Source organism: Cololabis saira, chromosome 10, assembly GCF_033807715.1.
Source record: "Cololabis saira isolate AMF1-May2022 chromosome 10, fColSai1.1, whole genome shotgun sequence".
NCBI classification, from domain to species: Eukaryota; Metazoa; Chordata; class Actinopteri; order Beloniformes; family Belonidae; genus Cololabis; species Cololabis saira.
Genome location: NC_084596.1, coordinates 25,403,551 through 25,415,643, shown reverse-complemented (window position 1 = coordinate 25,415,643; position 12,093 = coordinate 25,403,551). Strand labels below are relative to the sequence as shown.

Below are 12,093 nucleotides of genomic sequence, written 5' to 3'. Positions count from 1 at the left end.
TTAACTTAAATGGGAAGTTAGGGTTAGGGGATTGGGGTTATTTGTTTAAATATCATACACAGTCCTTAATTAAATTTTAATCAGTGGAGAAGCTTTCGAGGAATAAAAAGTGTTTTTATTGGCTTAAGATGAGAAAATGATGTCCACAGAGACTTTAGTCACCCAAAGTGCCCCAGTGGCATGTTTAAAGTGGTCAGTCACTTTGTGTACTGTAGCTATATTTGAACTTTGTATAAATGTTGCTATATTCTACATATAAGAATAAAAAAAAACTAAGTATTTAACCTTCTTTTTTTAATACATTATATTAAAAATGTAACCTTCCGAATAAAACTTGTATTAATTTCCAAGTGTAGAGGCTCTTCTCTATTTGAAGAGCTTTTTGTTGTTGCACGCTGAAAGAGAAATATATATATATATATATATATATATATATTGATTTTACTCCCAGTAGCCTTGGCTGTCGGACATATCCTATGTGTTATTACCTTTCTTTTGTCTGAACACTGCGAGCCTGCATTTGCTCTCAAGTTACAAAGTATGATGGATCCGGTTACTCCAGGCGTTCCACCTCACTACCTGTGCAGCATCTGTAGCCACGCAACACAAGCTGTGGCCCGAGCCATTTGGAAAACAGCTTATCCATTATGGGTGGCGTGTTCTGCAGAGGCAATGACCACAGGGCACAATGTGACGGGTTGTCTTTCATCATTTGTAGTTTCACAGCCTTGCAGCCTCACTGTACAATGGACACCATACAGTATGTTTAAAGATGGAGACAACATGGTGTCCTTCTTTAAGAGACCACAATATGTCAGGTGTGACATAACGCTTTGTTGTGGGCTCCTGTGGTATCCACAGACTTCTTATGTTTACTCAAGAGTATGTTACTTCTTATGTTTACCCAAAGGTCTATGAGTAGTGTGGGCAACACATAATTGTTTATGACATGCCTGATTTATCTGCCAGCATGTGAACAAAAGCAAGAGCATTTGTTACAAAATAATCTCAAAATGTGAGTGACTATGGAAGTCTGATAAGCTTAAGAAACTCACACTACACTGTGATCAAACAGATGAATCATGCCAAGTGAAAATGCTCCTTTCCACATTTGCATGTAATTTTGCCAACATCTAATGCAATAGGTTGACTCAAAAATCCCCCAAATGGACAAGTCTGAGTAGACAGAACACTTAAGCCGCTACACTGTAACCTGATAACATAAAGACTCAAAACTGAACCCCAGTTCTTAGGCTATGCCATCTGCTTTGGGTTATATAGATGCTTGCTGGTGACTTTATTGAGGAGGAATCAGCAGTAGCAGCAGCAGCAGCTTTAGTATGTCGCGTTTATTTGTTTTAAAACCTTTTGGCAGACAACACGAGGAGATGTCGGGTCCAAGTACAGAGATTTATTTTATTCTAGCACTTTTCTGAGTGTTTGCTGACACTGAATCATTTCACCTTGGAACTGATGGCCATGAAAGGACACATGAACACTACTTTCTACTGTATGTATAATGAAATATTCCTTGTTAAATGTGCGACTAACAAATGTGTTGATCTGTGGTACATAAATGTGTTTTAATAATAATAATAATAATAATAATAATAATACTTTTTATTTATATGCGCCTTTTATAAAACCCAAGGACACGTTCCAACAAACAGATAAAACAATATTGGATTAAATCAGTTTAGTTTTACAAACTGGTAGAAGTAGCGGAAACCATTACATTTTTGTTGGATGAGGTCAGACAATGAATACTCGGGACAACAATGAAATAAAATCAGCAACAATAATTACTGGGGTCCAAGCACATTGCAATAATTGAACCATTAGCATTTAGTGACCTTAGGCTCGCCTGGAAATGTATCATGTAAACATGTGAAACCGGATTGCACATGGAAACCAATTGGAAAGAATGAAGCTCTTAAAAATAAAAGGATGTATATGTATAGATATATAATGGTATTAGATGAGAGATCTGCCAGTCACTGCCAAGAGCCAGTGTGAAATAATTAGATGAATGGAATGAATTTGGCTCCAAGCCAACCCTACTTTGACTGACAACCACACAAAAATGTAAACTTAATTATTAGAATAATAGCTACACATGCCAAACCTCGGGTTTAAGGTGTGAGATATGTGCTGGGATTTCAAGCATTTCTCTGAAATAACTGAAAAAAGTGAAGCGAAGACAGATGTTAAAATAAAAATTAAATGTGTGGAATTCTTTCTTTTGTGGTGCTTCTGTTATGGAGGACATCAGCATCAACAAACCTGAGTCTTATACCTCAGAGGTGGATAGACAGTAATTCATTAAATGCTGTAGTGTTATTACAGAAAAAGGCTTCTGTGAGATCCATTATTCTCATATCCTGCCCTATTGTTATTCTTATTTCCTGAAAAATATATTAATTTCTCTTTTCTAAGCCTGTTGTGTTTTCTGTAACCCCAGCACTACCTGCCTCATGTTGCTTTATTACTAATTCCTTGCATTGGCTTAATTTACATATTTCCTCCCTCACCAATGAATAACTGTGTTGGCCGGAGGTAAACAGCATGTTTAGATAGATAATAGGTGACTATGCTATTCTTTTACACCAGCCAGTTGCCATGAAGCCAGCAGAACTGCTCTGGCAAAACAGAGCTGAGGAACATCCTCTTCAATCATCTCTAAGCTGTTTTCGTATAACACCTAAAATGAAGGATTGTAGCTAGTGGAGCGGAGACAAGCTACTGTCTGCCTGTTGTAGATTAGTCCATTCAGACATGCGCATACACTCAATCACCACACATGTATGTGGCACAATCACACACAGAGAGAGAGAAGCATAAAAGGATTAGCAAAGACGGGGACCCTTGAGTACCCGTCTGAATTCATAAGAAGAGAGGTGAGTCTTGAAAATACCCCGGTAAAGCTGATGACTAGAAGTCATTGAATTGGCTACCTCAGAGTCTGAAAAATGAAGAGCCATCAATGCGGAAACTGCGTTTTAACAGAGGAAGGTGGATGAGAGTTAATGTGAAGGCAGGAGGCAGCAGGCAGGAGGAAGGAGAAGCAGAAAAAGAGAATAATAAGGGTAACTGGAGCCCCACTGTGCTGCTGCCGACGGTGCTGAATGTCAAGAACGGCTGTTAGAGTGAAGATGAAAAATGAATTCCTCCTCACGTACTAAAGCCCCTGCAAAACACAGTTGGACCAACATGCTGATATCCAGCATTACCATATGGGCTCTGCAAAGCATGGACCCATCACCTAAACCATCAAGGAGCAACTTATAGTTGCACTACGCTCATGTTTTCCCTCAGTGACTGTGCCACCACAGACGTTAAAAATTGTACAGATAATTAGACTGTAAATTCAAGCCCTCAATCATTAGCCAATAATTGTGCCTCTTGGTGGCTGTATTCATGATGCAGTTATCACCGACTGCATGAAGAAGGTAATAGCAGGTTGAATAATACAATACGTCAGCATTAAGTATGACCGATTATGCGCTTTCCCATTTAGGTCCTGACCACTGGTGAATTATAGATGACTTGACAAGAGTTAAGTGCTGTCTCGGATGTTGCACGCCATTCAAAACTAAGTGGAATGTGGTTATCCTTACAGTTTCTTTAATGTGCTTCAGCTGAAAAAATGTGGCTGATCTATCATTTTTAGTGCCGTCTAAAGCCGGACCTCCGCTGTCTGCAGTCTCCCACAAATGCATTCCCAGTGCAATTAATGTCTAGCGGCAGGCAGTTTGAGGAGAATGGGATCATTTTGTGCTTAGCGACAATCATCCAAAGTGATATTACGGTAAGCTTTCGTGGCTGGTGAATGTTGATGTGTTTATACTGACCTGTGACACCTGTGGCAGAAGAAGCCTTCCCCTCTGTGTTCCCTTTGATGGCCTGGACGGAGATCTGATACTCAGTTCCTGGGTACAAACCTGTGGAAAGACATAGCTTTGAAAAACCTTCAGACTGGGTAGCTCTGGTCTATTTTATGAAGCTCTATTTGAGAAATAGGCACTTTTTTACCCTTTTTTATTAGGAGCTAATATATAGTTGAAGTAAGTGAACAGCCAGGTATTTGAAAACTAAATTTAAAGATGTAACAAGGTGCTGCAGTAAGACAACCAATATAAATTTAGACAAGACAGATCATAATGTAGTATTATAGATTAAAAAAACATTAATTCGAAATGGCAATCAAATTAAATAGAACCTAAATCCTATTAGTTGTAAGTATTCTACCTGTCTCTGTCGTACAAAGATTTACAGTTAAAAATAAATCTTTTTCAAACAGTTTTAAGACAACAAACTCCTCTTCAGGCATATGTCATATCAGTGGTTAAAAAAAAAAAAAAGATGGAGTTAAATAATCAGCAAAACCGTCTCCAGATGAACACATATAAATTTGGCCAAGTAATGATGTCACTGCTGCATGACGTGCATCATCTTTAATGCCCCGTTCTTAAATTGGAAAGCAATTTCAAAGGTTTTTTGGGTTTTTCTTTTAGTATTATTTTCCTTTCTCTAAGTGTTCCAGCTGACATGTGGAGCATGGTTTGGCTTTAGAGGAGGCTTGGTTGAAAATCTTTCTTGACGTTGTACTCCTTCAATTCAACAGTAATCCCTCTGCACATCAACCTTTCTGCCTTTGGAAAATAATTAGCACTACTATCACCTTTTATTTTGTGCAGGCTTTGATCACAAGGCTTGATTTAAATAAATTCAAATGAAGGTAATTATATTTGACAGTGAATAGTATATTCACCTGAAAATGTAAGCGTATTATACAGACAAAAAAGTTTGAGAAAATGTTCACATGTGGGCTTTATGTCTTCTTTACAATCCTCGTCTTTCTGCTCCATGACTTACCTACGATAGTGTGTTTGGTGCGTGCCTCCTGGCTGCTCCGTACATTCAGCTCCTCCTCCTGTCCCGACGGGTCAGTGTGTGTAAGCCTAAAATAATCCACTTCAGCCGGCGGGTTCTTCCAGTCCACTTGGATAGAGACCTCTGTCTGGCCAAGCACTCGCATATCATCAATAGTGGAGACATCTGGGAAGGATACAGGGTTTGGTGAGACTGCGTGTACAGACATGAACCTCATGATGGCGAGCCTACATTCAAGCAAAATCACAAACATGTGCCCTGCTCTGCCCTCATATGTCCTCAAGCTAGGCGATGACTCCCCATTTCCTCAGAAAGCGATATTCCTGAAGAGTGGAACGAGCAGGAATGATCCTTTTGGCTGTCGTAAAATTGTCAGAACCAAATAATAATTTGCGTTTCACACATCAGTGAAATGGTGTTTGTCCTTTAGCATTCATTTTCAGTTGGATGTGATGAAAACTGAATAGTGGAGTTTAAATACATTGTTTGCAGTTTTGATAATGTGTCGGCAAAGAGTTAAAGTAGCCCAGTGGTACAAAAAAAATTATTATTTGCTGTTATGTTTTGCACCTCGGGGCATAGAGGCTTTAAATGACATACATGATCAAGGAAACGCGTGGCTGTCAGTTTGAACTGAAGCTTAAAGCTAAAGCTCTTGAGATATAATTCCCACAAGTTCTGTCCTACACACATAATTGTATCTATTTTTTTCTTAATCTTTTTTAAGCCCAAGGCCTGGATCATCATCAAAAAACAAGATACTTGTGTTGTTTATAACTTAGATCTAGCAGATTGTGACTATTATACTGACAGAGCTACAGTACTGCTTCAGATTACATGATTATGGGGGCTGTGTTAACAATAAGACATTACCGTAAGAACAAAATTTGAAAAACAAAAGAACAATCTTGCATAAAATGTTTTTTTTTTTTTTTTAAATCTAATAAAATCTTCTTTTAATCCACCGCTGCGGTTCCAAGGGTGCATGCTGGTTAAAGCTTCTGCTGAAACAGAAGACTGGCTTTGTTTTTCATTGCATCTTTAAGCAGGATTTTTCTTCAAATTTAACATGTTTCCCAACTCAGGCCCTCGACAGCTGCCGCTCTGTGTGTTAGATGTTTCCCGGCTCCAACACAACTGATTTAAATAAATGGATCCCCACCATTTTGACATCAGGGGCTGCACAAGAGTCTCAATGATCGACTGATTTGCAATTTGAAACAATAGTGTAGTGGAGCAAGGAAACATCTAAAATGTGCAGGGCAGCGCCCCTCGACGATCAGAAATGGAGAACAGTGGTGCAGAGCAGCAAGGACTGGTGTTCAGGCAGGTCAGAAAAACAACAAACTCACCTCTTGTACTTTATAGTGCTTCTGTCTAAATATTTTAATTAACTTTTATTGTTAATTACAGTAAACCATGAAAAAAAGTAACATGAGATTAGATTCCATGACATTTTGACTGTTTTTGTTTATTTCTTAGTATTATTAATTACATTTTTGTGTCTACTTCAATATTTTAATATCTTAACAATTCAACTCATCCTCCATCCATAAGTAAAACGTCTAGCTTTGACCGTCTGCGGTCAACCTAAGCATTAGAAACACACTTTTCCATAATTTTTCATGTAAACATGAATGACAGGAATTTTTTTTATTTACAAATGGGAACCAAATGATATATTTCAATACTCCTTGTGGCCATCGGCCACCTCTGAATTTATAACATATGGTGAAAGAAGACAGAATGAAACCATCAAACAAAGCAAATGAAAAGCATTAGCATATTTTATGCAGCATTTTTGTTTTTCAAAGTGAAGCAGAAAAACATTCACTTAAGCCCTCCTTTGAAGCAGACCATCGTTTGAAGTTAAAATGCAAACTATGCAACCAGTGAAATGTCATTCTTTGTGCTTCACACGCAGCCAAAAGCCAGATGATGGTGCCTGTCCTCATGCCCGTGTGGGAATGCCATGCTCTGGGAGCCTTTTCATGCTAAACGGGATCAAACTCATCCTCCACTTATTCATACCCGTTAACCATAACCTCTACACATCTGTCTGCTACCACATCTGTGAGATAAAGTTTACATCAAACACACGCATGAACCAATTTCCCCGTCCTTACCATTAGATCTGGTGTTTAACAGACCAGTGCTTAATGAAACACTTAGTAATGACAGACGTCTACTTACTCATTGCTCTTTTGCATTGCATATTGCACTGGATTAATAAGGATTTCTAGATAACTGCTTTTATCATTGCAGATTTGAAGACATTGATCACTAGATAATGTTCCGAATTTCTTAATCAGCTACTTTTTTAAAACTCCAACTCCAGCTAAATACCTTAAAGCCACATCCAACCTCTCAGCCCCTAATAACCTATACTCACAAACCACTAACTCATGTAAAAGCTCATTTCCTCTTAATGAAGGTAATTTTGAGAAAGTATCAATTTAGTTACAGAAAACACATGTTTCAAAGCCTCTGTTCTGGTCACAGCTGTATGTGCTCACCTGTGGTGGCTTCAATCACGTCTGCTTCACTTTGGATGCTTTTGATGACAGTATACACTTGGACCACGTAGGTCACCCCTGGAATCAGTCCCGTGATGAGGTAGGAGTTCTCTGTGTTGGAAATCTGAATCTAGGATACAGAGGGTTGAAAGGAGGTTTTAAGAAGTGATGAAAAAATAATTACTTGGGTCTAAATTGTTTTGCCAAGGAAGAAGGAAAAATAGAAACCCTACCTTCTCCATGGCACCCTCATCATATTTGGGATGATATGTCAACACATAATATTCTGCCCCTGGGACAGATTCCCACTCAACCAGGAGAGAGATGTCAGTCACCTGGACCAACCGCAGACCTTGGGGTCCGAAGACTGATGAAGAAGCAGAAGCGTGGAGACGTGCTGAGTAAAAGACTGGCTATAAAATAGTTTAATAGCTCCTTCTCCTTTTCTCTATCTGTCTTCATATCTTTCAACTTCACTGACCTCTCCAAACTTATAAAATGTACCTTAAGGCTTTTTAATAAATCTATTTCTCCAACTGCTCAGCAACAAGAAACAAAGAAGCAGTCATGGACCAAGCAGAAGAAATCCATTACTTTTAAAACTGAGGTTTCTTATCCAAGAAATCTAGCTTTTTAGACGTTCTACCTTACATGTGCTTCAGTGGAAACAGTATAATATGAGAGGGCTGGTGGTAGCTGCTGTGTATAACTATGGGAGAATACAATAGTAAAACTGTAGCCAAAGAACAGAAGACAGCACGTCAGCAGTGCCGGGGAGTAAGGCTTTCCACAAATAAGACAAACTTTCTTTGAGTCCAACGGAGGGTAATAAACGGCAGTCAGCAGTAGATGTTAAGAAGTCAAACGTTTTTCTCAGAAGCGTAGCATATATCAAAGAGAAATTTGTGAAGCGAGTGGTGAAGGAGTCTGCCGCAGCTTTGGCAGTGAAAGAATTCACATCAGGTTCAGATGGTGCGCCACAAGTTACAGTCCGGAAGCTCGATGTTTTCCCTCAGACAGGAGTCCTTTTTCCATGCAGGAGCGCCTATTTCCCCCTCTTAATCCTCGAGGCACAACTGTCAACAATCTGTGCCCTTAAATAATGTGTTACATCAACTAGAGTGAACAGATTAACAATCTAACGCCAGAAAGTGGAATGTTGCACATTAGTAAAAGCTAGAATACAAGTATATATGTATGTTAATATTTTGTCAAAGCACTAGTGATATTATGAATAACAAAGTCTTGATTGTGAAAAAAACTAAAGCTACATTTAGAACGGTGCTCCCCTTCACCAGATTTACAGTGGGCCGATGTTTCAACCCACTATTTAAGAGCAACACCACTGTTATCACTCCGAGGGCAGGTCAAATCCATCATCCAGATGCTGAAATGGAAAATACTCACATAAAGCAAAGAATGTCTCCACTGTTTGGATTTTGTGTTCTTCTGTTCCCAGGGCTTATTTCTACTATTATTCTTAACACCTAAAAACAGGGCAATATATATATTTTTTCTTACCTCCCACTGTTTCTGTCCACCGTAACTTTTCCTCTGACACGGCGCCGCTATTGATGTTGGATTTGGTTCAACAGCACCTACACACGGAGCTCCAGGTCTGCCTCTAACGATTCTCAGCCACCGCAGAGCAAAACGCAGCTTGAGGAAACTCGAGGTTTGACATAGCTGACCTGCTACTGTGAAGTCTGAACCATTTATCCTCTTATTCTGGTTAATAATAATGGGGTCCAGGACCATGAGGGTTGGAGCTGCTTTCAATAAATCTGAAATTACCATGCTTTCGACGGAGGGGTACTATAGGAAAATGCAAAGGTTGAAATAACAAAGGCTGGTGTTTTTCTCATATATACTGTATCTATATATACACATATAAATGTCTTAGTCCAAGATTAAAAGCAGTGTTTGTTTGTGGGACATTTTTTAATATCATTCAGAACTGACTTCCCCACCATGAATTCACCATGAAGTCTCCGTCCCGCTGCTACCCCTCACGGTTCTGCTTTCCTCACCTTAAATAGCTCAAGAATGTAATTTTGTACTCTTCTCCCATGGCAGTTTGGTTTTAGTGGTTGAGTGAGCAGAGGATTTTGCAAGAAAGGTGATGATTTTCCTGCAGGGTAAAAGCCTTATGGAGCCCCAGAAGACTGACAGATGTTGTTATATTCCTGTGTTATTACATGACCTGATGTCATTATTTGTCTTTAGGCCAAAGATGCTATAGTCACAGGTCAGCGAACTGAAAGGGCTCCTTAAGCGGATAGATCTGAAATAACCATTGAGAGGGATGCTTTGAATTCCACACTTAAGGTTGATCTAGAAAAACTTGCATCATGAAATAACTCTTAAGGGTTGATTAAGGATTTTTTTCAACCCTTTTGGTATATGCTACTGAGTACTAAAATTGTCTAAAGCTATATTTTAAAGATGAAATACTCCACAGAACAATAGACGACAGTAATAGTTGTGTTGAAATAGTTCAAATTTGACAAAGACAGAAGCAAAGCGTTATCTTTTGCAAAAACAGCTACATGATACCCCTTCAAAACCAAGTAGGCATGTTCTTGTTGCCACTTTGCAGCAAAACCAGAGTGCCAGCTGATTACCAATTAAAATGTTTCCCTGAGCATGTGTATGAACATGACTGGGTATTACTCATCAGGTAATTTTCTGTTCAACAAATATACAAACTGGGAATGCTGAAACATAAATGAAACAGATGGTAGCAAATAGCTGACATAAGGCCACCTTTATTGCTTTTTTTCCCATCTTTTTCATGCAGGTATAAAAATCTCTGCTAAATGACATGGCAAGAAGATTTATGTGTAGGCGAATTGGGTATTAGGAGCATGTGTTTATATTTCTTATGGTCCCAGTGCTCCTTGTAGCACCTGTGCTCTGTGAGATGCTAATGTGTACACTCACTAAATGTCAAAAACACAGACGTGACTGCGTAAGTTAATGCAGCCCTGACCCATGCAACCATGACAAGTTAACCTATAATCAACACCTAATTCATTTTTGTAGGATTTTACTATTTTAAATATGTAAAATAAACCAAATAAATGTAAGCATATGAAAAAATAAGCCCTTTTGGATACCATGTTAATCCCTTAAATCCACTGTGTTAATCAACAAGCCACTTTAAATATTGATGCTGAGGGCAGGGGGAAACTGTCAAGCCTTGTACTATCATTATACTCCCCTGAGGTGATTTACATCTTTGAAATATTTGGTGTACTTTTACACTATCAAATGAAAACAAGGAAGCTAAAGAATTATTCCTCCCACGTGTCAGTAATTTAGCTGGATGCCTCATTTAGGCCAGGCGTGGAGTCTGGCCCGGGGCAAATCCGCGATCAGCCTACAGTTGTCTGTCAGGACATGATCATTATGTGTGAACAACACTTGCCAGCAATCCACCTCTAACTGCCAGCCATATATCTGGAGCCATCAGCACAATTTCCATTCAAGCCAATGATGGAACAAGGAATGGGCTGACGTTACCGTGACGACGGGAATCTCGTGCAAGGAGGAGACGCTGCAGCGCACCATTCCACATTTTAGTAACTACTTATTCATTACACATGATCTCTAATTCCCCCCATCCTGAAGCGCAGGTAATCTGATGTATGTGATTCCAGCTTATGCATTTCTTTACCCATTTCTGCAGATATTTTTTTATTTTTTTTCTTCAACACCACTTTCTCTTGACATTTTGCTCTGGAGTATAAAGGACAGCAGGATGACTCCGATAACAGTCTTCTCTAAAATATATTATAATGCTGGATAAAATTGGAGTAGAGGGGTGAAACTTAGAGGGATGAGTTCTGCGTGTGGATATATTGAAAATCGAAGTTTGCCTTCATTATTCATTGAAATTATTCCTTGAAATTAAAGTAACATTCTGGAGTTAAATAAATCCTAGGACCCAATCCACACTATCATGCAAGCATTTTCAGTTCATCAAAATTATCTCTTAAATGTATATTCTGTTTAAACTCAAACCATCATTTTGATCCCTAACAAAAGTTTGCACTGCTTACCGTTTAATATAATTGCTCTATGGATGCATAAACTCCACAGTCGTTTGTCCTGCGTGGTGAAATCCTATCAATAAGGTAACACTTCAATGGTTTAGAATCTTGCTAACTACCTGAACATTCAGGATGGTTTTTTTCTTATTTTTTCAGCATTAAATGCCTTTTTTGGGGTAAAATGATGTACAATCCTGATTACAAAATGATAGAAGAACACATCACAGACAAGAGTGAAACTCGAAGACGCTTTGGGTTGTTAACAACTGCATGTTTAGTGTTGACTGTGACGCTGCATGGCCTACAGCAGTGCTTAAGCTCCTTATACGCTCACCTTCAGGTCATGCAGAGAGAAAGACAAAATGTTCCAGCCCATTTCACCGTTGTTGTTTTTTTTCTTGCTTTCATGTAGGAATTTTATGTTAAGCTAAATATTAGCTGTGAAGCATTAGCATATTTCAAAATGCGCCTGAATGGGAACTTCATCTGTCATTGTGATAACTAAATTTAGCTTGAAACTAAAGCTTCAAACACTATATTTTTAGTTAAAACATATCCGTGTTTTATATGGGTAAGATAGAGTATTTCATGTTGAAGTGAATACAAGTTAGGTGAGACCTGGCCTGGAC

General features: G+C 38.8%; 1 protein-coding gene across 5 annotated transcripts in view; it reads right to left on the bottom strand.

The window, feature by feature from the left end:
• Positions 1-12,093, bottom strand: part of tnn (tenascin N) — a 44,272-nt gene that overhangs the window by 18,620 nt on the left and 13,559 nt on the right. For all 5 annotated transcript variants that reach the window (XM_061732261.1, XM_061732260.1, XM_061732259.1 and 2 more), the window contains 4 exons: positions 7,643-7,776; positions 7,410-7,539; positions 4,876-5,058; positions 3,852-3,941 (listed from right to left, as the gene is read on the bottom strand). In XM_061732261.1, the coding sequence (XP_061588245.1) occupies positions 3,852-3,941; positions 4,876-5,058; positions 7,410-7,539; positions 7,643-7,776 (537 nt within the window). The remainder of the gene's footprint in view (positions 1-3,851; positions 3,942-4,875; positions 5,059-7,409; positions 7,540-7,642; positions 7,777-12,093) is intronic.